At 49.9% G+C, this 25,992-nt stretch overlaps 8 protein-coding genes across 8 annotated transcripts; 6 read left to right on the plus strand and 2 right to left on the minus strand.

Annotated features, from left to right (window-relative positions):
* Positions 1 to 780: 780 nt before the first annotated feature.
* LTR84_003436 (uncharacterized protein) lies at positions 781 to 3,186 on the plus strand (the record flags this gene model as incomplete). Its single annotated transcript, XM_064847024.1, has 1 exon — positions 781 to 3,186. One exon carries the CDS (start codon positions 781 to 783, stop codon positions 3,184 to 3,186), a length of 2,406 nt encoding a protein of 801 aa, XP_064705377.1.
* Positions 3,187 to 4,489: 1,303 nt separating this feature from the next.
* Positions 4,490 to 6,027, plus strand: LTR84_003437 (uncharacterized protein; the record flags this gene model as incomplete). The annotated part of the gene is made up of 2 exons (XM_064847025.1): positions 4,490 to 4,853; positions 4,937 to 6,027. The coding sequence occupies 2 exons, from the start codon at positions 4,490 to 4,492 to the stop codon at positions 6,025 to 6,027; spliced, it is 1,455 nt and encodes a 484-aa protein (XP_064705378.1).
* Positions 6,028 to 7,291: 1,264 nt separating this feature from the next.
* LTR84_003438 (uncharacterized protein) lies at positions 7,292 to 9,058 on the minus strand (the record flags this gene model as incomplete). Its single annotated transcript, XM_064847026.1, has 4 exons — positions 7,292 to 7,331; positions 7,384 to 7,732; positions 7,779 to 8,867; positions 8,920 to 9,058. 4 exons carry the CDS (start codon positions 9,056 to 9,058, stop codon positions 7,292 to 7,294), a joined length of 1,617 nt encoding a protein of 538 aa, XP_064705379.1.
* A 698-nt stretch (positions 9,059 to 9,756) lies between these two features.
* LTR84_003439 (uncharacterized protein) lies at positions 9,757 to 11,925 on the plus strand (the record flags this gene model as incomplete). Its single annotated transcript, XM_064847027.1, has 13 exons — positions 9,757 to 9,968; positions 10,017 to 10,248; positions 10,303 to 10,440; positions 10,489 to 10,663; positions 10,717 to 10,882; positions 10,941 to 11,010; positions 11,064 to 11,101; positions 11,174 to 11,309; positions 11,369 to 11,401; positions 11,457 to 11,515; positions 11,567 to 11,603; positions 11,659 to 11,803; positions 11,870 to 11,925. 13 exons carry the CDS (start codon positions 9,757 to 9,759, stop codon positions 11,923 to 11,925), a joined length of 1,497 nt encoding a protein of 498 aa, XP_064705380.1.
* A 4,675-nt stretch (positions 11,926 to 16,600) lies between these two features.
* Positions 16,601 to 17,742, plus strand: LTR84_003440 (uncharacterized protein; the record flags this gene model as incomplete). The annotated part of the gene is made up of 2 exons (XM_064847028.1): positions 16,601 to 16,823; positions 16,880 to 17,742. 2 exons carry the CDS (start codon positions 16,601 to 16,603, stop codon positions 17,740 to 17,742), a joined length of 1,086 nt encoding a protein of 361 aa, XP_064705381.1.
* Positions 17,743 to 17,903: 161 nt separating this feature from the next.
* On the minus strand, positions 17,904 to 21,116 carry LTR84_003441 (uncharacterized protein; the record flags this gene model as incomplete). The annotated part of the gene is made up of 8 exons (XM_064847029.1): positions 17,904 to 19,540; positions 19,599 to 19,686; positions 19,734 to 19,853; positions 19,903 to 20,052; positions 20,100 to 20,140; positions 20,186 to 20,504; positions 20,551 to 20,828; positions 20,945 to 21,116. 8 exons carry the CDS (start codon positions 21,114 to 21,116, stop codon positions 17,904 to 17,906), a joined length of 2,805 nt encoding a protein of 934 aa, XP_064705382.1.
* A 725-nt stretch (positions 21,117 to 21,841) lies between these two features.
* On the plus strand, positions 21,842 to 23,416 carry LTR84_003442 (uncharacterized protein; the record flags this gene model as incomplete). The annotated part of the gene is made up of 1 exon (XM_064847030.1): positions 21,842 to 23,416. The coding sequence occupies one exon, from the start codon at positions 21,842 to 21,844 to the stop codon at positions 23,414 to 23,416; it is 1,575 nt and encodes a 524-aa protein (XP_064705383.1).
* Positions 23,417 to 23,953: 537 nt separating this feature from the next.
* LTR84_003443 (uncharacterized protein) lies at positions 23,954 to 25,428 on the plus strand (the record flags this gene model as incomplete). The annotated part of the gene is made up of 4 exons (XM_064847031.1): positions 23,954 to 24,237; positions 24,299 to 24,390; positions 24,446 to 25,214; positions 25,281 to 25,428. 4 exons carry the CDS (start codon positions 23,954 to 23,956, stop codon positions 25,426 to 25,428), a joined length of 1,293 nt encoding a protein of 430 aa, XP_064705384.1.
* Positions 25,429 to 25,992: the final 564 nt, after the last annotated feature.

Genomic DNA, 25,992 nt, shown 5'->3' on the forward strand with positions numbered 1-25,992 from the left:
GAGTTACTTTGTAGCAGATTGTGTCGTTCGAGGAGGTCTTCCCGTGTCAGTATACGTCTTGACTTCTCGATGTTGAGCGAAGATAGTGATGTGGCTCTGCCTCAGAATGCAAGTTCGCGTGTGGCCCTTATTAAAATTGCTCTGGGCATGGGCGTTGATTCTTCCCAGATTCACTTTCGGAAAGTCTTGGTAATGCAACAGGCAGTAATAGCTCCTTGCGAGATCCACTCTGATCCAGACATACTCGTACAGATCTTTGGACCCTGCGGCGAAGGCAACCAAGCTAAGGGGGGCGACTCGGTGACACTATTCGGGTTAGCCTTGTTTGAACGTGGGTATTTATCCCATACGTGGACTAAATGATCGTGTCCAGGCCCCTTCAAAGCTCCTGCCAAACAATCAGACTGGGACTAGAGACATTTATTGCACCTCACGCAGGAAATGTCTAATATTGGGCCTTGGCGCGAACTCTCCAATGTTCTGCTAGGGGCGTAGCATCAATGAGGCCGCAGCATATCTATTTTCAAAGGGCTAAACAAGCCGTTTGCAGCATTCGCGGTTGACTCTGGAGCACATGTCAAGACCGACCCGTGATAAGCCCAGCTCTGAGCAGATCACACCGGGTCCTCGATCTAAGATAACTTCAAACTGCTGGTGTTATTTTTGACCTTCCTAAGTTTCAGTGCTCGAACTCAGGCTCCCTTCTCGGTTTTAATATCTCCAGGATTCCACTTATCGCTGCTCCAATCCGTAAGAGAGTAAGAACAATCTTGACACAACATGCCTGAGAGATCTGTATTGGAAGAGCACCTGGGGGCTGGCATCGTCAAGATCACCCTGAACCGTCCGGCAGCGTTGAATGCCCTCAATGCAGAATTGTTAGAAGACCTTCTGGCCGCACTACAGAGATGTAGAGATGCCAAGGTCATCGTCCTTGAGGGTGCTGGAGACCGTTCTTTCTGTGCGGGACAGGACCTCAAACAAGGGCTCACCAAGCATGGATCGCATGCCGAGTTACAGGAGGCTTTCACCCATCTGCAGGATGTTGCCCGGCTGACATCTCGCAGCTCAGCCATTATCATCGCAGCGGTCCACGGATTCGCTGTCGGCGGAGGGGCGGAAATCGCTCTGGGTGCCGATTTTGTCATTGGGGGTCCCGCAACCACATTCAGATTCCCAGAGGTTCCGATCGGCCACGCTGCGACCGGAGGCATCACTCAGCGGCTGGTTGCTCTGATCGGTCTGCTCCAGGCGAAGCGATTGCTTCTGACTGGCGCGTACGTGGGAGCGGAAGAGGCGCTTGCGATGGGGCTCCTTACTGAGATCAACGAAGACCCCAAAAAGCGTGCAAAGGAGCTTGCCGAACTTATAGCTGGGCTGCCATCCACATCTCTAACTTGGTCCAAGCAGTCTCTTGAGAAGGCATGCTTCCCAAACGTCGAGCAGGTCTTACAGGACGAGATTGAGAGTGCGAGTGTCTGTTTTGCCCAGTCCGATGCCGCAAACGCATTCAGCGAGTTTGCAACTCGGCGGACAGCGCCTGGTGCGATGAACTTTTCATCTGCTCCAGCTTTGGGCAATGACACGAACAAATGGCGCTCGGGCAACAAAGATGCAAGCATCACGCCCAAAGAGCCGATCTCCAACCTGAATCAAGCTTTGGATATTGCAGTCATGAGATACCCAGATCGGCCTTTCCTGCGTTTCCCTGGCCATGAGATCAGCTACGCTGTTTTTGGAGCCCGTGTCAGCAGGCTGGCTGGGGGACTGAGAGAATTGGGCGTGCAGCCTGGAGATAGAGTACTGGTCATGATGCGGAACTCTATTGAGATGGTCGAGACTTGGATGTCTACTAACCGGTTGGGTGCAATTTGGGTACCAATCAATCCTGAGCTCCGATCTTCGACACTGCACCATGCAGTCCTAGCAGTGCGAGCAAAGTTGCTCATCGTCGATGAAGGAATTTACGCCGAGGTCAAATCAGCCCTTCCCGGAGAGATTCCATTCTATATCAACGGCACAGAATCTGGCGAACTCTTGAATCAACTTCACAGCCTCGGCCAGCCTGTTACGAAAGCGGTCCCAGTGGAATCAAGTACCACCGCGGCGTTTCTGTTGACCAGTGGGAGCACTGGAAGGTCCAAGCCATGCATGCTTTCTCATCGATACTTTCTTGTCACTGCTCAGGGACTTGTCGACGGCCTAGCCCTCGGAGCAGATGACGTGCTCTACTGTCCTTTTCCCCTGTATCACTTAGACGCGACTGGGATGACGGTGGTGCCAGCGCTTTTCCTTGGGGCGACCGCCGCTTTGTCACCGCGGTTTAGTGCTAGCAACTTCTGGCACGAGATCCGCAAGACTGAGGCTACAGTATACGACTTCATGGGCGCAACTTTGGCGTTGATCTTCAAGCAGAACGCTTCATCGCAAGACCGCGAGCATCGGGTGCGAGTCGCCTGGGGAGTCCCAATTCCGGCCTTTGCTAAGGAATATGAGCACAGATTCGGTCATCCGCTGGTCACGCTATACGGCAGCACAGAGTCCGGTCTGCCGATCATCCAACAAGGGGACTTCGCAACAGGGTCATGTGGGAAGCCACGGAAAGGGTTTCATGTGCGGATTGCCGACCCAGCCGGGAATGCTCTACCTCCGCAGACACCAGGACAGCTTCTCCTGAGGAGTGATATTCCAGGCGCTCTCTTCTCCGGATACTTTGACGAGCCCCAAAAGACTGCTGAGGCATTTACCGGTCAATGGATGAACACCGGGGATGTGGCCAAGGTCGACAACCGTGGCAACGTATTTTTCGTTGGTCGCCTAAAGGATGTGATTCGCAGGCGCGGAGAGAACATCAATGCGGCCGAAGTCGAAGAAGAGTTCCTGCAGCATCCCGATGTGGTGGTTGCCGCCGCATCTGCGGTGCCCTCTGAGCTCGGATGGGGTACAGAAGACGATCTCAAAGTGACCGTCCAGCTCCGGGAGTCAAGCTTGACTGACGAAGGGGAATTGTGGAGCTGGTCGGTGGCCAAAATGGCACGATTCCAAGTGCCCGATGTGATTGAGATCGTTCCAGAGATTGCCAAAACGCCGACTGGCAAAGTTGAAAAGAGCCGCTTGAATCGCAAAGGAGGAAGGCGATTCCATCGTCGTAGTTCAAGCCCTGGCTTACATCGACCAAATCTGTAATTGCTGACTCCTGATCAGCCACGACTGCCTCTACTGAGGTCTCATGCGTTTGGCCAGGCTAGGTACCTCGGGACGCGTGGCTTGGGATGCCAGGAACCAAGCCTCGGGGCGACGTGCCGTCAATAAATGCTCTATCGACCTCTTGATGGACAAGAAACAAGGGGCAGCAGCACCTGCGGTAGCCCTTGATGGGTGCCCAGAGATCCCAAATATGATCACGACCTTGATGGTACTGCGAGAGATGGACTATCCTTCAGTAACATGTACATGTACACGGGCCGCATCCTTATCGCACGATGCCAAGGTGCTCTTTCTTGATGACTCCCCAGGTCGTGGCGTGCCCAGAAGCTTTTACAACACTAAATGACACCTTCAAGGGCTATCTGACCAAGATAAGGTAGCTACCTCGATAGGTACTGTATTGTCAGATTGTATAGGCCGAACCTGGAAGATCCGGGGTCACACCTAAGTTACCTGTAGCATATCGCCAAGCTAACAACTAGCCCCGCAATCAACTTATTGATACCGGCGTAGCTAACTAGGTACCTAGGCATTGTCACAGAACGGCCTCGACAACAGAAGAGGGGGAGGCACGGCAAGTCCTCCGTCCGTTCCCCCTCACCCCCAAAATTACGAGGTTGAATATGAATACAATCGTCCAATAAGTGACACTGTAATTCCCTCTTAGCTTGTGCTCCGTGACGATTAAGCTACCTACCCAACTACTCCGTATCTTGGGAACCCTGGTGACAGACCTCGGCGGACATCCCACTATTATCGGTATCATTGCCTGTGCTATGCTTGTCTAATGTAGACGGGAAGGGCATGCAAGAACAACTAGTATAGATCTTATCAGCCCTCTGTGTGGTCTGACGACGAGTCAGTCCCAATGAAAAGCTTCCATCTCTCGACAAGCTCTCGGGGAAAATATGGGAAGGAATAAAACCACCGATGGACTGCGCTCTCGCACTGGTAAGGCGGAATATTCAGAGCCCTCAGGATATATTCCTTGTTGACCGCTCGATAGGCTGCTTACAGTATGTCCCGTCCCCCAATAACACCCAGGCCGACCGGAGCAAGAGATGACGATGGCTTCACCACCCATGGACTGGACATGACCGATCGTAGCTGACACGGCAGCAGATGCCGCCGGCGCCATCGCAAGTGCGGCGAAGAACAACCGGAATGTAAGAAGTGTCAGCAGCGACAGGAGACGTGTGAGTATCCCAGAACCCATATCCAATGGTCTCTGCCAGAGACCGCTGCGACTTGGACGAAATCTCGGCCATCGCAAACTTCCCATATGAGGTCCTTTGCCACTTCTCCCGGACAGCCCTACGCAGTGCCTCCGGACCCATCAACGGTAGAAGTCGTTTGGGATCCCGGCAACGAGAGCCAGCAGGGCTTGTGGGCAGATCTCTCGCCCTTACATGAGGACTCCTTCCAAGATTGGACTCTTGAGTCAGTGGTCAGTGGCAGCGCATACGCTGGCAGCGTGACTTCTCTCTCCAGGAGCAACTATTCCAATGCCAGCCATGACGATGAGGATAGTGGCGAACTCAGCACCCCGGAGGAACCTCGTTTGTGGCTTTCCGACCTGGACCACTTGAACCCCATGGCGGTCAGGGTGGCCTTAGACACCAGCGAGGCTCTAGCTTTTACGTTTTGTGAGTCTTTCGTGAACAAGTCTCAGTGAAGTTACCCTGACAGAAGACTTTGTACATTCCCTCGGTGCTGATCTACAGGACAGATACGGAACGAATCTCTCGCATACTCCCTGCGCACGATGCGCCAGACAATCCCTACCGGCGCCTGACAGCAATTGCGATCCATGCACCAGTCCTGCTACACACCGTCATTTCCATCGCAACCGCCTTCATGCACAACCATGGAGGGTTGGCTACCTATGAACTAACCGCTACGAGACAAGCTCGGGCGTTGTCTTCTTTGAGACAAACCCTGAGCAAGGCACTGAACGGTAAAGGAGAGTCCCGTCTCATCGTGACCGAGGCCATTGTTTTTGCCATCCTGCTGCAGATTTTCTACCTAGCATTGACTGGGGGCATGGAGATCGAGCCACATTTTGCTTCCGCGACGTATTTCTTGCGCGTCCTGGGCTATCTGCCGAAACCGCCCACCGGGTTTTTGGGTCGCGCACTTGTCCAGCGCTATGCAATGATTGATGTGGCCCGAGCTATATATCGCAGAACGCGTCCTCTTTCCGAGGCGGACTTCTGGTTCTACCATACCGGCCATGACCTCGACCAGACCCAGTCATCCTTCAAAATTATGACCGGCTGCCCTCATGCCGTCCTGGTGTTCCTAGTTCAGGTCACAAATCTGGCCGCATCAACTCTAGAACAGCCTGAGACACCGGAAAATACTGCAAAAGCCATCGAATTGGAAGCAGACATGCATATATATCGGCGATCGCAGCCATCGGCGCTCAACGACCCCTTAAGCGAGGCCTTCTACTGGACCGCGCACCTCTTGCTCCAAAGAAGAGTTTACCTAGAGCACCCGCGATCGAGGCGGGTACAGTTTACACGAAACAAGATCTTCGAGCTTGTTCAAAGCATGGCCCTTGGGTACGGACCTGACTCGTCTGTATTTCTTCCGCTGAACATCAGCGGACGCGAGGCAATGACGCTGAGTGATCGCGAATGGATCCGTACCCGAGCTCGTGACCTGACTCATATTTACGGGATTCGCACAAATGAGCATTGTATGAAATTAATGGAGCAGATCTGGGCTTGCGTTGATGCTGGCTGGTCTGATGATTCAACTCTCGAGCGGGAACTACTCGAGATCGAAGCCCAGAGTCAGTGCTTCGTATTCTAATGGATTTCCGAGGCGCCAGTTTCTGGGAGATTCAAACCTTGAAAGCCCCTACTCCAGGACGATTGTTATCTCAAGATATTACTAGGTGCTGGACCATCTTATGGGTTGACGCAAGCAGCGAGGATCTCATTCAGCAATGCTTTGCCCAACCAGCACATCTCCTACAAGTGAATAAGAATATCGACAACGTCAAACGAAGGAAAAGCTAATATGTCCCAATTCTAGCTCCTTTTATTCAATAATACGAACGAAAGAAATCTAGATCTACCCATATATATACTAGCGAAAGATTAAGACGATGATTATTACTAGTCATAATACTCGACATTAGCAAGGAGACGCGCTTTAAGTTTAGGTGGTGCCATGACTAAAATGTCCTCGACAAGGGGCTCAAGGGATAATGTACATCTCGCAGAAGATGATAAAAACCCGTAAGAAGGACACCACGGTCTGCACAGCCAAGTGTTTGGGCTCTGTAAACAAGAACAAGCGTTTCGCCTCTGCAAATTTAGACAGTCGCGTGTGAGATGAGGCTGACGGACTAGAAAAGTAGAGGACCTTTGCGGTGTTTTTGCTGCACAGGTTGCGATGACAGTTGTTTTGCACCTAATATCGTGTTAAACGTGAGACCGGGGATTCAAGTAGACAGAGAGAAGGAAATTGCCAATACTGATCGACATTGCAGCGCTTTAAGTAGTTTTGCGGATCTAGAGCTTCCAGGAGGCCTCAGCTGCTAGCGTGTGCCCATAAGAGTCAAAACCCAGTTGAGGACCTCAGAGACAAGCAATCACAGATCTACCTAGCTGCCACAACTACTGGTGTTATCTGGAGTTCCAAACGAGCATGAACCCAACAAAACCGGTATGGTTAGTGGAAGAACGTGAGAAAGTTTTCGTGGTTGGTTTGCGCCGACTTTCCCATTCGGTTGGTTTTATGGACTGAGGCCAGTGCAGTGCACAAACCGAGGTCGTTCCTGCAACAGCACTCGCATCGTATATCATGGCACTGCCAAAGGTGGTTTAAATGGACAAAGAAGAGAAGTCCTCCACGCGCTACTGCGCTCCTTGTGGCCTCCCGTCAAGTGCTGACCATCGGGCCATGAGACACCAAAAGCTACCCGTGCCGGTTATGTGTTGCCTTGTGGAAACTGCGAAGTATCGGATGATTCTGAGAAAACCTTAAGGATCACACAATTACCCGGATGCTACAACGCGATGGAAGCCACCACTCCTCACAAATGCTCTACTCACATATGCCTTGAATCTCACTCCTTCGTTGTCACCCCAGCTTTGCTGGTCTCGTGCCTAGGAATAACTAGTCAGCGACCCTAACAGCCATCAGGACGTACAGACTTACGAGATAGCCTCCAAATCATCTGTCTGTTCACTGGTAATGACGTGCGTCTTCCTTGAGCGTTTGTATGCATTGAACCACGGGCCCTGGAAAAGGTGGTCGATCTCCTCAACGCTGAGACCTGATAGCTCAGGCACCATGAGGTAGACATATATCATTGCAATGAAGCACCATCCAGCGAAGAAGATAAAGGCTCCCCAGTTATCAGTCTGAGAAAGAAGAGATGGCAGACCGCTTTGGAATGCGTAGATGAAAAGCCAGTGAAAACAGGCGGAGAGAGCACCGCCAAAGGATCGGATACGGTTTGGCCAGAGTTCCGCGCCGAAGACATATGGGAGGATGAGAAGGCATGCTTGCTGTTAGCGCGAAAGCTGAAGAAAAGTATTTTCAATACTTACCAACAGCATAACCAAATGCATGGATGAAGATGAATGCAATTGCGCCTTGGGATGCGGAGCCGGACACGGTACTCTCCTGCTTATACTTGATATACACACCGACATAAATATCTGAGATAAGTTGTAAGAACGTGCCAACGAACAATGATTTCCGGCGACCTAATGCGTCAATGAAGAAAAACGAGGCAATCAAAGTGAAGAACAGCTTCGACAGTCCATACATTCCACTCAGGAACATACTTCGAGTGGGACCTCCACCAAGACCCATAAGACTTAGGATGGGTACAAAGTATGAAGTGATCGAGTTGGCTCCAGATAGCTGTGCAAGTCCATAAGACACCAGAGACTGTTGAACACGGCGCAAGTTCGATGGCACTGTGAAAGTCTCCTTGATGATGCCGGCTAGACCGTCCGAATGATAAAGCTCCTTCTCCCGGCGGATTGAATCTTCGATTTCTCTCAGCTCAAGTTGCACGCGTGGATGTGTAGCGGGCAGCCCTCTGATCCGGACCAAGACCTTAGCGGCCTCTTCATGTCTATCGACCATGAAAAGCCATCGAGGTGATTCGCAAAGGAAGACACTCGCAGCGACCAAAAGGGCCATGTAGATGCATGGTGAGAACCACACGACCTGGAATTGCAGCTTGCTTGTCGGGATGTGTTGATAAACGCCTAGAACGCAGAAGATAGAGCTCACCAGCGAAATCCCCATGGCGACGTTGAACCAGGCAGTCAAAAGGCCGCGGATCTCCGCTGGGGCCAATTCACAAATCGCCATCGGACCCGTCACTGTGAGCGCTCCAATTCCAAGTCCTGATATGATGCGTGCCGCCCACAATCCCGCCAGACCGGGTGAGAAACAGGCCACGAGTTGACCAATAGTCCAGATGAGGGTATATAGACGAAACGACCACAGACGACCGATCCGGTCATTGAGGAAGAAAGATAGCGCGGCACCGACGGCATATCCAGGATAGATGATAGTAATGAAGGTACGTATCTGCTTGGCATCGGTTCCGGAGGTAATACCAAAGTGCTTTTGGAACCCTGGGAGTGACGGGACAACGGATGCTGAACCTTGGTCCCACGCTGACGAATTGACGGTTAGCTGTGGTGGAGGGAAACATCTTCGACAACTCACTGGCGGTTATTGCGCTCATAGCATACAAAACACATGAAAGAAGTAATTGTCGGTTGAAGATGACTTCTCGAGGAGCGCTACGGATGGCCTTCCCATAGCTCGCGATCGGGGATTCTTTGATCAACTTGTTCAGTCCCATTTTGGTAGTGGTCAAGTCACAGATGACTTTTCGTTGTTCTTCTCAAGTATACTGATGTAGTGGACAGAGTTGGTCGTGGGAAGGCAGTCATCATAGGTTCAGACGTCTGTATTTGTGCTTTAATGGACACCAGAAACCAGGAATTTGCTCCATACTCCAGGTTTTGCTTATCAGGGTGCACCGGGAGGTCGTCCGAGCGTCCGGAGTTGATGGATGCTTGGTTCCTTCCAAACTGGTCACGATTGTTCGTGGTGTCTAGATTCGTTAGACTTTCAAGGATTGAATCTAGGTTGAGAAATCGACAATGTCACATTGTTCGAAGTTGGTCTTACCGATAAGGCGACAAAGAGAGGAGGTGATCGTCAGTGGCGCCAGCATAAAGCTCCGGGCTTCCGAGAAATGTTCGGAAGCCCGAGAAATATAGGTGATTCTTGAAAGTCCGGCAGCCTCTCGGGACTGCCGAGGATAGTCGCACAGTCTGATATCCTCCGTCTTACTCGCACCTCTGATCTATCTACGGATACGCATGTAGATCGTAGTAACCTTCCTTCATTCGATAGAATTATCCGCCTCTAGCAAGAGATCCACTCCGCAGCACATCATGGCGAGATCAAACGGTGCATACAAATATGAATGCCACGCCAGGTCGTCGGTTGCATCTCAGTTCAGTTAACAGGCTTCGCTATTACTTACTCACCATGATCTCTCAGGAATCAGAAATTCTTATTGTGGGCGCCGGTGTGTTCGGCCTGAGTACATCCCTATGGCTTGCCAGAAGTGGATATAAGAATATCACTGTTTTCGATAGGTGCCAGTTTGACAAGAACAACTATAACCCCTTGAACGGGTGTGATGGTGCTTCTGCAGATATCAACAAGGTCTTCAGAACATGTTATGGAAAAGAGAAAGAGTAAGCGGTAGACTTTATACCCGTGACGGATTTATCTGACTCCTTCAGGTACCAAGAGCTAGCGATTCAAGCCCGTGATATATGGCTGCAATGGAATAAGACCATCCAAAACAGTTCCCTTTCTGATCTCCCAACTGGTCTGGAGCCTGACGACAAGGTCATTGATCTCTGTGGTCAGTACTTCCTGGCACATGGGTCGGATCTGTCTGGCTTTCATAAAGATAGTTTGGACATGATGGAGGCGGAAGCACCAGAGTCGAGGGCCCAGCAATTTATAAAGGTCGGTTGCGTCATCATTCATGCTCAAAAACAGGTCTGGTCTAAACCATCCTAGGGAAATGTAGAAGATGAAGAACGTCTTGGTCATATCAGTCACAAATGGGTCGAAAAGCTTCACGCCGTTGACAAGATTGCTGGTGGCAACACGAATGGCTTTCTTGATATTGGCGGAGGTATAACGTTGGCTGACAAGGTAAAGCAAAAATGCCCCGGTCAAAGATCATGCTTATCAAGAAATTAGGCTTGCACTTATGCTAGATTCTTATGCCTCAAAGCAGGTGTGAAATTCACACTCGGTGAGCCGCAAGGAAAGATAAAGAGTCTTATCGTAAACGACAGTGGTGTCAAGAAACAAGTGATAGGCATTAAGACTTTTGATGATAAAGAGCATCTTGGTGATCTGGTCATTGTTGCTGGTGAGAAGAAATACGCATCATCACGATCTATCTATCGCTAACATCATTACTAGGCGGTGCTTGGTCCCCGTCAATCATCCCGGAAGCATCATCTGCAGTTGAGGCGACAGCAGGAACTGTTATGTTCATCGACGTTCCAAAACAGAGGAAGGATTTATGGGACAAATTTCACCCCGACAATTTTCCAGTCTGGTCATATCGGAGGGGAGAAGGCGACGAGTGAGTGATCTTTAAGCATGCTTGCACACTCCAGAACTAACTCTTATGGTCGTTGCAGCTACTATCAGGGAGGCTGCTTTCCCATTACGAAAGAAGGGCGACTGAAGTTTGGATTCCGTGGTCGGAAGGTGCGAGCTATATCGCTGTTTTTGCTCGTGTACATTCGCTGATTGCTCGATAGTTCACTAATTTTCGTGAACATCCCACTCAGACAGATCTGTAAGTCTCCCCTGCCCTCAAATTCATATTGCTCGAATGAGTAAATGAAGCTAATGTAACGTCTGGCCGCAGTCGGCTATCGACACCTCGTACGAAATATAGCACCGAGCCGATCAACACGGTGCCCCTTTATGGGCTTCAACTTATGAAGGAGGTAATTAGTGAAGCTTTCCCCGAGTTAGCTGAGATCGGCTTCACTGATAGTCGGGTATGTCGAGAATAACAAGTTGTCAAGCCGAACCACGAAATCTCTGACACTACATATAGCTATGCTGGTACACCGACAGCATCGACAACAACGTAAGAATCATTCGGTCATATTACTGAGCCATATATTGAAACTAATATGCACTAGTTCGTCATCGACTATGTGCCAGGGTACTGTGATTCATTATTTATCTGCACTGGAGGCTCGTAAGTATCTTGCAAAGCTAAAATCTACGACCGACTAAGATAACAACATAGTGGGCATGGTTTCAAATTTCTACCCATTTTGGGTAGAGTAAGTCTGCCCAACTTGCATTATGATATCGTCTCTGTCTAACGCTTCCGCTTAGCACGTCAAGAATCAGCTCGAGCGAGTCCCCGACCAATTCACTACCTTATGGAAGTGGCGCGTGACGAGAGAGGGTGAAATTTGCAATGGACTAGAACAAGGAGAGACTGGACCTCGGGAGCTGTCTAGAGTCAAAATGGCAGCAGGTGCGGATCCAAACAATTCAGACGATCGTTGTCTCCGAATTGAGTCTCACTAACGAATAACTCTAGATCGTGACTTTTACTTCGAGACGACTAAGCATACAGGCATCCAAAGCCATTTGTAGGTCAAGTCGAACAGACTGCCACAATTAATGGAGACATCGTCTTTAGATAGGTTCCTGCATTCTGGGATGGTGTTCTTAGATATCATTTTCGAGATCCATGAGATGAGAGTCAAAGACGAAGGGAATGCTCAAGAGTTCAGTAAGACATTACAAATGGGATTAAAGTAGGGCCGAAGGGGCTCTATTTTCACATAAGCTATGAGATTGTTGCGACGTATGGGGCTGACTATCTATCGCCGAAATCTATTCCGCAACACTGAAGCATCCATAGGTATAAGATTGCGTAATGTATTCGCGCAATGATTTCGAAGGCACGAGCGTTGTTACTACTTGTTCATTACTGGCAAAGCTGTAGAAACCGTGCTTAGCCGGCCAAGCCTAGAGGCAAGTCTTCTGGAAGCTCTTGCCTTCCCCACTTTCGTCATCTCGGCTTATTTTAAGCTTATCTACCTCAATCCAGCTCCAACTCCCTCTCATGTTCCTATCTACGATGCTGCAACTCGTAGTTCAGCATTCCGATGGAGAGTGTTCTCTCAACCAACACACGGCCTTCGACCGAGCAAAGTGATGGGCACAAGCAACGTCCCGAGATTGGGGGGTCCAATCGCCGGAGTACTCATGCCTGTAAGCCTGTTCACCGAGCCTTGCAACACCAGAATACTACTGATGGTTGAGACAGGCCAACGTTGTCGTCTGAAAAAGCTCAAATGTCATCATATTGGACATAGCAAAAAGTAAACAATGCAACGATTGTTTTGACGAACATCTGCTTAAAAAAAACAGCAAATGCGCAGCGTGCACCAGAGCGAAGTCTGGTTTGTGGCTCCCTGGAAGATTGGATCCAATCGCTTGACATGACATCCAGATTGCATATACGACCAAGCTCCCGACGGAATAGCGAGAGGTGCAGAGTAACGTTATCGCGTGAATAATTTAGTCACATCACTGATGGCAACAGATACATCAGCACGTTGGAAGCCCGAGTTGCTTCTTTAGAAGCCGAACTTCGCATTATCAATCCTAGATCGCCTCTCGTGAGCGAGGATTCGCCAGGTAGGAGCTGCTTTGTGGCAATTCATCCACAGTAACCACGTCATCATATTGTACCGACTTCGCTCATTTCGGGATAGCTGGCTTGCGACTGGGAGCAAGGAGGCTACGAAACTCAGCACGAAGTGATGGAGGTTCCTCTGTTGCCTCAGAAACTATTCGCGGACAAAATGGGAGATATTCATTCACAGAGGTGCGAAACGACAACTGTATTTTGATGTGTGCTGATCATTGAATACAGCTGGTCGAAACGTGAGTTGGCATTTATTGTCCCGAGTCGCTTTACGACGACAATTCTCATCTCGATGCAGAAGTCTTCAAAACAACACATTGTCACAAGAACCCTCTGGCAGTATTACAAAGTTCAACGTTCTACAAGGTGGACCGTCTGCTCCTGAGATTGACATTCGAAGTTTGCCTGATCTCCCATCACAAGGCATCGCCGATAGAATGGTCGAAACAGTATATGTGTACACGCAAGCACGCTATTGCATAGTGGACTGGATTAGGGTTCGTGCATGGCATCGACAGAGGGAGCTTATCTGTTATGCTTCCAAAGATGATTCAATTGAACTACAAACAGGTTGACCTTTCTGCACTTCAACACTAATATCTCTCCAATTCTCACTAACAAATCTCAAACCTTAGGAGCATATTTTATTTGGATGATATATGCTATCGGCGCAGTATTCATCTCGAATCCCGAACATCCAGCAAAGGTTTGCGGGCCTTCAACCAAATTGGGAAATGCTAAGTATTTGACAGGCATACTGTGCTCGTGCTCTTCAATATCTCAATCCTGTTCTTACTGGCCAGGATTTGACCACTGTTCAGGCATTACTGACCTTAACCCAATATCAATTTCGAGTCACGGTAAGTCCGTATCCAAATCTCTGAAATCCTTGGCACTGAGGTGCAATGTGTGCAGGGTGGCCCATCAGTGTGGTACGCACGCTCTCTTGATCTTGTAGAGCGGAATCTCATCGATGTAGGCATATTATAGGGATTACGATGCGCCTGTGTATCGAGTTGGAATGTCACCGGAAAACAACCAAGATGATTAGTGGCCTGGATCCCTACACCGTGGAACTTCGAAAGCGCTTTTTCTGGTGTATCTATTGCTTCGATTGGTCAGTGGAGCCTTTTTGGATGGCCTCGCACTGCTGACTCGGTATCAGTCTATCATCGACTATGACATAACGACCATTTGGAATCCACGATATGGACATTGACGTGGAGGTAATTGACACGTAACTCAACATCTTCATAATTCCCACTGACTTCGTTGTAGCTGCCCGTGAATGTCGACGTTACGTGCAATGATCATGATTACATCCGAGTACTGCAGTCCCAACAAGACGCAGGACGACTTATGGGTGACGAAGATAGTGTGACGACAGTGAGGCGGTCTCCTCGACGACGTTAAGAGTCCTGCTGACTTGAGTAATTCACAGATGACTTGTGCACTGTACCATCTTCGGCTATACAGGCTAAAAGCCAGAATAATGTATGGCGTGCACCCTTTGCCGAAATGATACTTACAATCTTTTAGGACCACTCTTTATGGACCTCATTCTTCTCCAGCAAGCCATGCTGATGTGATGAACCTTGTTGCTGCACTTGACCATTGGAGGTCTAAAGTGCCACGAATTTATCCTCCGGGATATCCTCAGCAAACTTATGAACACGTACAAGCAATGTATCTGCAGGGAGTGCTTCTTGCCATGCGCCCTGCATTGACGCAGTCGACGGTCGAGCAAGATCTTCTTTTTCGATGTGCAGAGTCCTCGGCAGAAGCCTGTGAAGTATGGTCGCCGAGTAATAGCGAAACTTCTAATCTAACCTGCTTTCTCAGAATGCCAAGGCGTTGAACCTCAGCCCGCAGACCCACCACTCACTTGTTGGCCTGTATCAGACTTTTCTTTGCGGTATCACATTGCTCCAATGTCTCGCAGTCGTACCTAGCATACTATCGTCACGACGAAGCCTACGAGCTATCATAGCGTGTTCAAGTACCTTGGCAGTCTACACTCGGACGTATACCGTGGCTGCACCATTTCACCAATTATTCGAGAAACTCTCCGATGAGTTCCTGGACACAACCAGAGAGCCAGCCGGGCACGATCCCGCGTATCTCTGCCGCATGCGACTACTGCTCAAGGATATCGCACTTGGAGATCCCGCAGAGATACCTGGGTAGGAAATTAAAGCGCACCACGTCAAGTACAACGCTGATCTGATCTGCCGTAGTATACTTCGATCAATTTCACAACAAAGTAACGTAGAGACTCAGTCGGGCAGTACGAATTTGGAGAATATGGTACGTATCCTTTCGAATGAAAGCCACTAGCCTAACGTACAGGATATAGACCTTTGCACAAGATTTTTCAATGGTTGGGGACTTTCCGTCAATACTTGAAATGGGAGACCTTGCTATGCCATTTGAGACAGCGTTTGAGATCTTTCCAATGGGTGATCAACCCGACGTGGCTGGCTTTTGGGACGACCAGTAGAAGTAGTGTTGGGAATAGACCTGCATCGATTGTGAAATCCATTTATCTATAATTTCTGGACGTAAGACATGGTGCGTTAGTAATTCTGATATAGGGTGGGTGAGATTCCATATTCCTCCCAAACTCTCACTTTACCAGTACCTAAGTACTACCACAGACTACCTAGATTTTTCAGCCAACTCGTCGGCTAGCTCAGCGGCAAGAGCCAAGAGTTTCTCATTTGTATAGCGTGTAAGTTGTGATCGGCCTGGCCGCAACTTGAATTGACTTCGAAATAGCCGAACTCCCGAGTACCATTGATGCCTCATTGTCATGACCACAAGGTAGAAGATCCCAAAGAAGGCAACCAATAGGAGACAGAGCGTGACAAAGATGGCCAATAGGAGGCAGTTTCTGGCGTAGATGACCACCATCATCCCCATGAAGAAGCACAAGGCCAGTACAAGTAGTCGTCAAGCTCCTGAAGACATTTTCGGCACAGTAGTGTTTCGCCTGAGTACTTCGTTGTTGGTGCGTGGCATGGTGCTGCCAGATCAGGGAAGCAGAGGCCGTTGATGCCCAGGTTGCGATCATAGATGTCATGCACTAGTTCTTGAATCGAGTGCAAGAGGGCTGCCTCTAAATGTTCACAGCGGTCGCTAGAGAGTTCCAGTACATGAAGAGAAACAGAAAACTAAGTTAGAGCACTCTACATAGACTTGGGATTTTAGAGCATCATAGAGGACTTTAGCCTCTGGCGGATTCTCACGACAGGCAATCACATATCTATCTAGTACCCAGCCACTGCTAATGTTGCCTAGATTTTCGTAAAACCACGAAATAGATACAAACTCAAAGTGAAGAGCTCTCTTAGGCGTATTGATAGTTCTTTAGATTTGGATAATGGCTAGGTGGCCACCACAGCGACCACGCGATGTCCCTGATCTGCACAGCCTTGCCAAGACAAGGCTCTCGATTCACCGACCGAAGATTAGCCGCCCACGTCATCCTCAATTCCATCCCACTTTGACCCTCTTGGACCTGACAACTGATTCCCGTTCCCGTTCCCTGCCTTGCCTACGATAATCACTGGTGATAGTAGAGAGCTACTCCTATCACAACCTACTTGCATCATGTCTGGCCCTGAAGTGCACCATCTTTTCCACAACCCTATCGCAGACCATTCTTTCTCCGCCGACCGCCAAACTCTTGCGGTTGCTAGGGACAATAATGTCGAACTCTACCAGAAGTCAGGCTCTAAATTCGCGCTCCAGGATGAACTCAAGGGCCACGATAAGACTGTGACTGGTGTGGATATCGCTCCCAACAGTGGCATGATTGTCACATGTTCCCAAGGTGCGACCGATCGTGTGAACACTCAGAGGCCCCCACAGCTGACATTTGCCTTGTAGATCGAAATGCCTATGTTTGGGAGCCTTCTCCACAAGGATGGAAGCCTACTCTCGTCCTTTTGCGCATCAACCGCGCCGCCACTTTTGTCCGCTGGTCTCCCTCCGAGAAGAAATTTGCGGTTGGATCCGGGGCACGTCTCATTGCAGTCTGTTACTTTGAGGAAGAGAATGACTGGTGGGTATCCAAGCACTTGAAGAAGCCCATTCGCAGTACAATTACCACACTGGCATGGCATCCAAACTCGGTTCTTCTGGCTGCAGGATCTACCGATTCTCACGCTCGAGTGTTCTCCGGCTTTGTAAAGGGTATCGACGCTCGACCCGAGGCCAGTGTCTGGGGTGAACGGTTGCCATTCAACACTGTCTGTGGAGAATATCTCAACGAGTCTGCCGGATGGGTTCACGCAGTCTCATTCTCACCTAGTGGTGACGCCCTAGCGTTCGCAGCACACGACAGCAGCATCACGGTGGTTTACCCGAGTGGTCCGGAACAGCCACCACGAGCCATCATCAACATTAGCGCACAAACTCTCCCGTTCACAAGCCTGATCTGGAACGGCGAGAGTGAAATCATCGCGGCAGGATATGACTGTGAAGCATTCAGATTCCGTGGTGGCGAGCAAGGGTGGGAAATCACAGGATCTGTCGAAGCGAAAGCCCGACCGGGCCAGCAGCGCGAGGAATCTGCTCTCAACATGTTCAGGCAGATGGATCTCAAGGGAAAGACGAAAGATGATACCCAGTTGACTACCACGCATCAGAACACGATCAACACCATTCGTGTGTTTGAAGGAAGTGCGGGTGGTGTCAGACGATTCAGCACTAGTGGTGTTGATGGCAGATTGGTCATTTGGACTGCTTAGATATAGACCCACGCTGGGACGGAACAGGTACGAGAAGACGTGATACAATGAGATTATGGTTATAAGACATGATCTGTATCTGAGGTTTTTCTTCGGGCCTCCGTTACATCTTTGCTCTCGACATTGTTGCCGCACATCGTGTCCCAAGGTAAATAGCATGCTCACAACACGCTATCACTGCTGGTTTGACACATCTTGTCAAACTCGTCAAAATCAGCACCACTAAGAGTACATCGTTCAGACTCGACTCCCGCATCAGCGTCTCCAGCTGTAACCTCGGACGCCCTGCCATCATCTGCCCCATCTCCATCTGCGTACACGTCCGCACCGCTTGCCGCTTGCTCGGCCTCCAAATTGATAGCCCTCATCCTCAACATAAACTCGCCCTGTAATCTCGCCAACCAAGCTCTCAGCTCCCCGGGGTCCATCGCCTCCGTTCTGGTTCTCATCCTCGCCTGCTCCAACTGCTCGCGCAAACTCAAAACCAATTTTCTACGGCGGAGCACAGCCGTCGCTCGCGGATTGCGTTTCTTTGCCTCGTTCCGCTCGTGCAGTCGCTGACTCACTTTCGTCGCGAGACTGATGACCGGCTCCGGGAGTGCAGCGACGCGAGCCACCGCAAGGCCGTAGAACCGCGTCGTCTCGTACCCGTCCGCAATGCGGTAGCGCATTTTCATCTTCAAGGGATCGGAAGGGCTCGGGGTCGGTTTGTGGCCATTGGTGCTTGAGTCTTCTTCGAAATCATCAGTTCCAGTGCTGATGTCGACGGTGAGGTGCAAGTTGACGACGCCGGCGCGCTCGGCCAGGATGCGTGGTAGCTCGCGGAAGTGCGTGACGAACCAGACGAAGGCGCGCGATTCGATGAGAGATTCTGCTATCGCGATTGCGATGGCGAGGCCATCTATCGTCGAGGTTCCACGCCCGAGTTCGTCGACGAGTACGAGGCTATGGTTGTTGCTGTAGGTGGCGTGATGGGTACTGTGGCTTCGATTGCGATTAAGGGCGCTGGCGGCTGATGTGTTGGTCCTGTCATCGCCGGTCGTCGCTGTCGTCGAATTTAGATTTCGCAAGATGTATGCTATTTCGCGCATTTCGGCCGAGAAACTCGATACGGTCGCCTCGGTGCTGTCATCTGTGGCAACGCGGGCGAAGAGATTGTGCACGATTGGTAGTGAGGCGTACGTGGCTGGCACAAAACATCCGGTTTGCGCCATCACTGTCGTCAGTGCTATGCTCCGGATGTAAGTGCTCTTGCCACTCATGTTGCAACCCGTGATGATCTGGAAGCGGGTCTGTACTGTCGCAAAGACGTCGTTCGGCACGAAGCGGTCGGCTGCGGAGGCCGCTTGATGCCCACCACTGCCGCCACCACCGCTGCGTAAGATCTTCTCGCCGATCGGATGCCGGCCAGCTTTGACGGCGAGAATGGCGTCTCTGTCATTTGTAAGTTCAGGCTTGACGTAATCGTTCGTCGTGACGAGCTGGGCGAAGCTTGCAAGCATGTCGAGCATGGCGATTCCTTCACTGATCTTGAACAGAGGCTGGATCTTGGTTCGCACAGTGCCGATCAGTTGCTGAATGCTGTGATCGCTCATGCTGATGGCTTCGTTGTGAGCATCTTTGATCTTCTGATTCATTTTGATCAGGTCTAGGGTCTGGCATTCGATGAATTTGCCGCGTTTGAAGGTGTTGATGAAGATCTCTGGGAGACGGCGCTCCTGAAGTTCACTCACGTTGATGCGGATGTAGTATTGGCGAGAGTTGTCGAATTTCAATTCGAGGTTGACCTCGATTTCCTCTATGAGAGATTAGCTTAGCCTGTCCCATCTTCATCCCGACAGATTCATGGTGCTCACCATTCATCTGGCTGACCAGGTCGAAGATGTCCTTGCCAATCTCGGTATAAGTCTGCCTTGCAACATCAAGGAAGCCATTGACGCCGGTCTGTTCATATTAGATATTGAGTGTCTAGATAAGAGACATGTTCGTACTCGAATAGCATAAACTCTTTGGTTGCGAAGCTCTGTGGGCTTCGAAGAGTAACCAACATCGTCATTGAGGCAATACTTGATCAGGTTTTCAATCTCGACATAATTTTCTCTGCCGCATAGCTTGTCCATCATTAGCAGTATTAAGAAGCTCGGGTCTTGGAGCACTTGCCTGCTGTATCAATTTCAACTCTTCACTTTGCGTGCCAGTCAACGCTTGCCAGACTGGTTTGATCGAATCAACAAAGGTCTTGAGCATGAGCACATTATTGACTGATTGTTCCATGTATTGAAAGTCAAGTCGAGTTGGAATAATCACAAGCTATTTCCGTTAGCAAGATTCCGCTGCACCACTCGATTGACACAGACAGCGGCAAGCACACGATCAGCATCGACAAAAGATTTTAGTGCTGCTCCTGGTCAACGAATCCTTTCCTTAGAGCAAAGTCAAATACCTGAGCGAACCGAGAAGAACAGGTCTTCCTTGACAGTAAGTTCGGTAAGAGCTTCATACCTCTTCCTGATCTTTTCGACATCGGTCGAAGGCTGGAGGATATTGCTTTTCAGAAAGCGGGCACCCATGGGGGTCAGAGTTTCGTTCATTAATCCGTACAAACTGTCACGAGATTTGTTGTTGTGGAGGTTCTGCAGTAGCTCAAGTGATGCGAGGGTAGAAGGATCGATCATCATGGATCCTTCCGAGGACTCGAATCTGATCCGAAGAGTCTGAGGAGCAAACGTTGTACTGAGACCGAGCTCCCTATATTTCATTACCTACCAGTATTAGTAACTCTAAGAAGGAGAGTCTTCTATCACATACTGCTGAGAAGCAGCATATAGCGAAATAACTCCCTGAAATGGAGAGCTTTAGTGACTCCAGATCATCAGGGAATGCAAGATGTTGCACATAGTCATGACCACTGCTCTCCGACCAATATTTTCGATCAATATTTGTCATGAGGATCTCGGACCTCTCAACTTCAAGGTTCTCAGCCACGATGGAAATAAGTTTCGAGTCAGCAGCAGTAGACATGTACAGAATCTCGGAAGGTGCGAAGACCTTGAGCTTGTGGCACGTTCGAGCGTATGTCTGGGTGTCTGTGAATTGACAAAGAACGGCTTCGGAGGTGGAGAGATTGACAAAAGAAAGACCAACAGTAGGAGAGATGCCCCGAGATTCGCTGATAGCACACAAGATCTCATTGTCAACATACCCTGTCGAGGTTGCTCCTGTCCGTGGACGGGAGCGGCTCGCAGTGTGACTTCTGGAGTTGGTGGACCTTGAAGAATACCTCCCGTTAGAGGTTCCCTCCGAGGTGACGATAGAGGCTGAGCGGGATAACATGATATGGCTCGCCCTGATAAGGCCGCTGGTGTTTGGGGCATGTTTGATGACAGGCCTGCCGTGGTTGGCAATCAAGAACTTGGATGCCTCCGGAGAAATGTTTTTCCTCACTGTGCGTAACTGCCTTATGACTTTGCGGCTCAGAGACTACGATCAAAATCCAATACTTACTCATCTTGGGATAGCAGAGCACATCAAATACCAGTCAGCAGCAGCCGCTCATAGTGCGATCGAGGTCTTCTCATGCCAATGAAATCCCGAGTAAAGCCAGGTGCTGAATACCAAGGATGAATTGGTTCACGCAGAGAGGAAATCAATCCATTGCACTGTTCCTCCTCACCGACAGCATGACATGGGAGTCTTCGGTGTTGCCCAGTGACAAACGCCATCTTTCGCCTCGCTGCTACCAAGGTGAAATGGTAGATCTTGAGGTAGCCACCTGGGAGCCGTGGCGAGCCGCCAAAAGCTGATCTGGCATGAGCTGAGGTAAGCACTCCCATTTTAATTGGTGGCATACCATCTATCCCCTGGGGGTTGGTCACAGCGGCCTCCGCTCCCATTACTAAGGCGAAGGTAATCCAAATCTGTGTGAAGAGTGGAAGATCGATGATTCTCCTGGAGAGTGTTTTGACCAATCTCGCCCCGGCTACTGAAGTCTCGCCCTGCTATGTAGTGGGAATAGTGTGTTGGACACATTTACTCTTGTAGCGAGTCCTTCACCTTCCGAAGCCAAAGAGTCCCTCGGCATCATCGCCCTTCCGTTTCTATGGAAATTCAATACCTGTTCGTGGAATACAATGACTCTGGGGGCCGGCCCTCTGAACAAGCTCAGAGGCGCGTGAATGCACATGTGCAGCAAAACTATCACGAGCACACACGCAATGTGGGTAGTCGTACGCCAGTTAAGCTTACCGTTGGCGATTCCCAGCCTGGCGCATCCTTGCGATTTCGAATCCGACCTTTTGTACGAAGCAAGGTAGAGCCCCGCTCTCGCGGACATCGACTCCTCGCGAAGAAGGAGCAAGCATACCCGGAGCCTAGCACCCGCCAGAGACATTCTGGTGATGAATCAAAAGCCATGATACTCAGATCAAAGACAGCGGATCTCTCCTCTATGATGAGGTCACCAGATAGTCGTGCTGTAGACCCGTTCGGTGTACTGCCATGGCACCTGACCAAGGAGGACTCCAGTCTGTTACAACAATTTCAACAATACGCGAGGTGGCCATGGTGTCCTATCAGTGGTCGGAGTGAATGGTCTTCATTTACCGTGTCAGATGAGCTGGTCTTTCGAGTTACCATGTATAGTTGGACGTTCCACATGCGTGGGCGGCATCCGGCAGTAGACCAAGTCCATCAGGAAAGGCACGAAATGGCTGTACTTCGAAACAAGCTAAGCACGATAGCAATTATCAATGAACGTCTATCAGATCCGGAGAAGGCCTGTAGCGACGAAGTCATCGCAGCAACGGCAGCAATCATGAACGCAGAAATCGCTTCGGGATCTCTGGAGGATGCGGATGTCCACATGAATGGTCTGCATGCTCTCATTTTACGCCGAGGTGGACTCAATACCCTTTCTACTCCTCGACAAGCCTTGGTGCAGCGTTTGTGTGCCTGGAATGACTTAATGCATGCCGAGCTTCGGGGCACTCGGCTTCATTTCCCTGCACTTGACTTATGGGCTCAAGCTTGGAGCCATCTCTCCCGCATGGACGACCATATCCCCCTCCCAGGCTTATCCGAAGGGGAACTGAATGCTGTAGGGATTCCAAATTTTGCCGTCTTCAGACTTCTGCATGATATGCGCATGCTTTGCGAACTGGAAGGTCTACAGCCACTTACTTCACTTCCAGAAGAACAGGCCATGCGAAGGAACGATTGGTTTCACAGACTAGAATGGAAGCTTCACCGTATATACGAGAGCACCACCCCTGATCTAGACGACAGGCATAACCGCATTGTCCATGTCATTGCCATGGCAGCCTTGATTTATGCTCACCACTGCCTCCGGGGTAATGGACTCGGCTATCGCAGCTTCTCCGTCCTGGTTCCCAATCTCTTGAAAGGATTACAAACACTGGAACGGCATGGTGAGACGCTGGGTTTCGCGCCTCATCTCAAAGTATGGGTACATGCCGTTGGTGCTGTGACAAGCAAGAAGCTTAATATCGTGCATGAAGTGTTCATGGATCAGCTTACGCAGCTATGCGTTGATTGGAAGCTGGAGCAGCATGACTTCCTCACCTATCTGCGGCAATTCTTATGGTGTGATCGCGTAGATGAATGGCGCTTCACTGAGCTCTGGAATGAAATGAGGGAACGCTTACCCTGTCAATGAGCAGCATACTCCCTTCTTTCGAAGTTCTTGTGAGACGAAATTAGAGAATTACATTGCCAGACTGTTCTCAAGTACTGGCCCTACGTTACTTGCGTTTTTGAGTCAGTAAGCCGATTGCTTAATCGTTTCGAAACAAATCTACACGTCCAAGGTAGAGGTTACACTTCAGTAGTGCTAAGAGAGCTACAACTTATGCCTCGAACGACATTGCTATCCACAATAATCCAAGCCAAATCCAATATGCAGGTCCAAGTCGAACTAATAACTGAATTGCCCTTTTGGGAGAAAGGGTTTCCGTTCTGAGAAAAGCGTGCATCCTGAGGCTGACTAAATAGTCTGTAGTAGGAAGCACCGGGGATGAGTGATGTTGAGAAAATAATCGGACAACGCTGATGAACAATTCAGTATACTGATACTTCAGATTAATCATCCAGCTTTGGCATGTCTGTCTGAAGATATAAGATTTGCGCCGTGGACGAGACATTCCTTCCGTTCATGAAACGGCGGGAACGATCAACATCTTTTCAAGCTCCATCCATGCCTTCTCACAAGATCTACACGAATGGCATCTACCACGGATTGCCAACCTTCCCTGAACACGATGGCAAGCAGTACACTGCTCTCGTACTAGGCGCAAGTGGCATTACGGGTGCATACTTCGTCCGTGTATTGTCTCAGTCTCCTTTGTGGAAGGAGATCTTTGCCATCAGCCGCACTGCACCTCAAGGCCCTCTTCCGAGCCACGTTCATCACGTCGCAATCGATCTGCTTCAAGACCCTGCTGCGATCGCGGAGGCGTTTAAACGCAACAAGATCCGACCGTAAGCTAGATTGTCGTTACGTCGTTCCTAACAAGCCAAGCATTCTCATGTTCAATTGTAGGGACTATGTCTTTTTCGCCGCGTATATCCAGCCACCTCCAATATCAGGAAAAGGACTGTGGTCCGATGAAGAGGAAATAGAACGCATCAATGGTAAGATTGGCCCCGATGAGCTATAAGTTGAGATAATGTACTTACCTTGACCAAGTTTTGCTCCTGAAGAATTTGCTGGAGAGTCTCGAGGCCGCGGCGTGCCGTCCCAAGCGCATCGTCCTACAGACCGGCGGGAAGCACTATGGGCCCCACCTCGGTCCTCCACTGTCGCCCATGGAGGAAACCGATCCCCGCTACCTTCGCAACCCAAACTTCTACTTTGCACAGGAGGATCTGCTGTGGTCTTGGTGCCGCCGGAATGGCGTCTCTTGGAACGTTACACGTCCAGCTTTCATCGTCGGTGCTGTTCCTACTGCCGCGATGAACATAGCATACGGACTTGCAGTTTATGCCTCGGTCCAACGGGAGCTGGGTGGAAAGCTCGACTATCCGGGGACCGTGACGGCTTGGGATACGGAGAAGCACCTTAGTTCAGCGACACTGATTGGGTACCATGCTGAGTGGGCAGCACTCAATGACGATGCAAAAGACCAAGCCCTCAATATCGTCGACGATAGTTTGTTCACATACGGTAAGTTTTGGCCCGTACTCGCCGCTTGGTATGGTGTCGAATATGGCGTCCCGGGAGAGACAACTACGAGCGTGACGCTGCCGGCTTCACCGCCACCTCGTGGATTTGGACCCCCAGGGACGATCCACTATGCGTGGTCATTTCAAGACTGGGCGAACCGACCTGATGTGCAAGAGGCCTGGACTAGGCTTGCGACAAGGCATGGTTTGGTAAAGAATCCTTTTGAAAAAATCGTGGATATCTTTGGGATTCTTGATGGTGATGTCTCCGGACCGTGGCCGCGAAGTATGAGGTGGGTACCGATTACCCCGATAAGAAGAGAATGTTGTGTGGTAATTTTTGGCTAATCGCTTGATAGTGTTGGCAAGAGCAGAAAACTGGGCTGGCATGGCTATGTTGATAGCCATGAGGCGCTTTACGAGGCTATTGAAGGGCTGGTGAATCTCGAAATGGTCCCACCAATTCCCAATGCCGACAGCCAATCGATTAAGTATCATGGGTACTGAAGGCGATCTTGCTTAAGATTCATATCGGGAGGGCTCACAATATCTGGTCCATATACTCGCTGCCCGTTGGGCCTCCGCAGGTGCACCAAACCCCCTCCAGGTTGCCCCTAGGAGTCTAAGTGTTGCTTGAGTCGGAGGATTGAAGTGGTGGCCGCGAAAAACCAAAAGTGCATTAACAGGATGAACATCAAACCTCAAGTCCTTATTATCACTACTAGATAGTGAATAACGAAACACGAAAGTCAGTGAACCTCTACGCTCGATTTCCTCCCCTGACTCGTCAAAAATGTTCTATTCTGGGCTAGCACTGGATACCGTAGGTGCCATTCTAGTCCATAAGTCCAATATATTGACTTATCTCGGGGCCATGGGTTCGACCTGCCAACAAAATATGCAAGTAGTTTTATCCATCCATAAGCCTCGAACTGCAGTCTTACAGGCTTTTACACATGACAAGTATGGAATAGCAATGTAAACCATATCACGGGATCCATCGGTATGCCAATAGCTTCATTCATTAATGACGACTGCTGTGGTCTTTTGGCGCAGAATACCTTGTCGAGC

The sequence above is a fragment of the Exophiala bonariae genome (genome assembly GCF_035927105.1).
Source record: "Exophiala bonariae strain CCFEE 5792 chromosome Unknown scaffold_16, whole genome shotgun sequence".
Classification (NCBI taxonomy): Eukaryota; Fungi; Ascomycota; class Eurotiomycetes; order Chaetothyriales; family Herpotrichiellaceae; genus Exophiala; species Exophiala bonariae.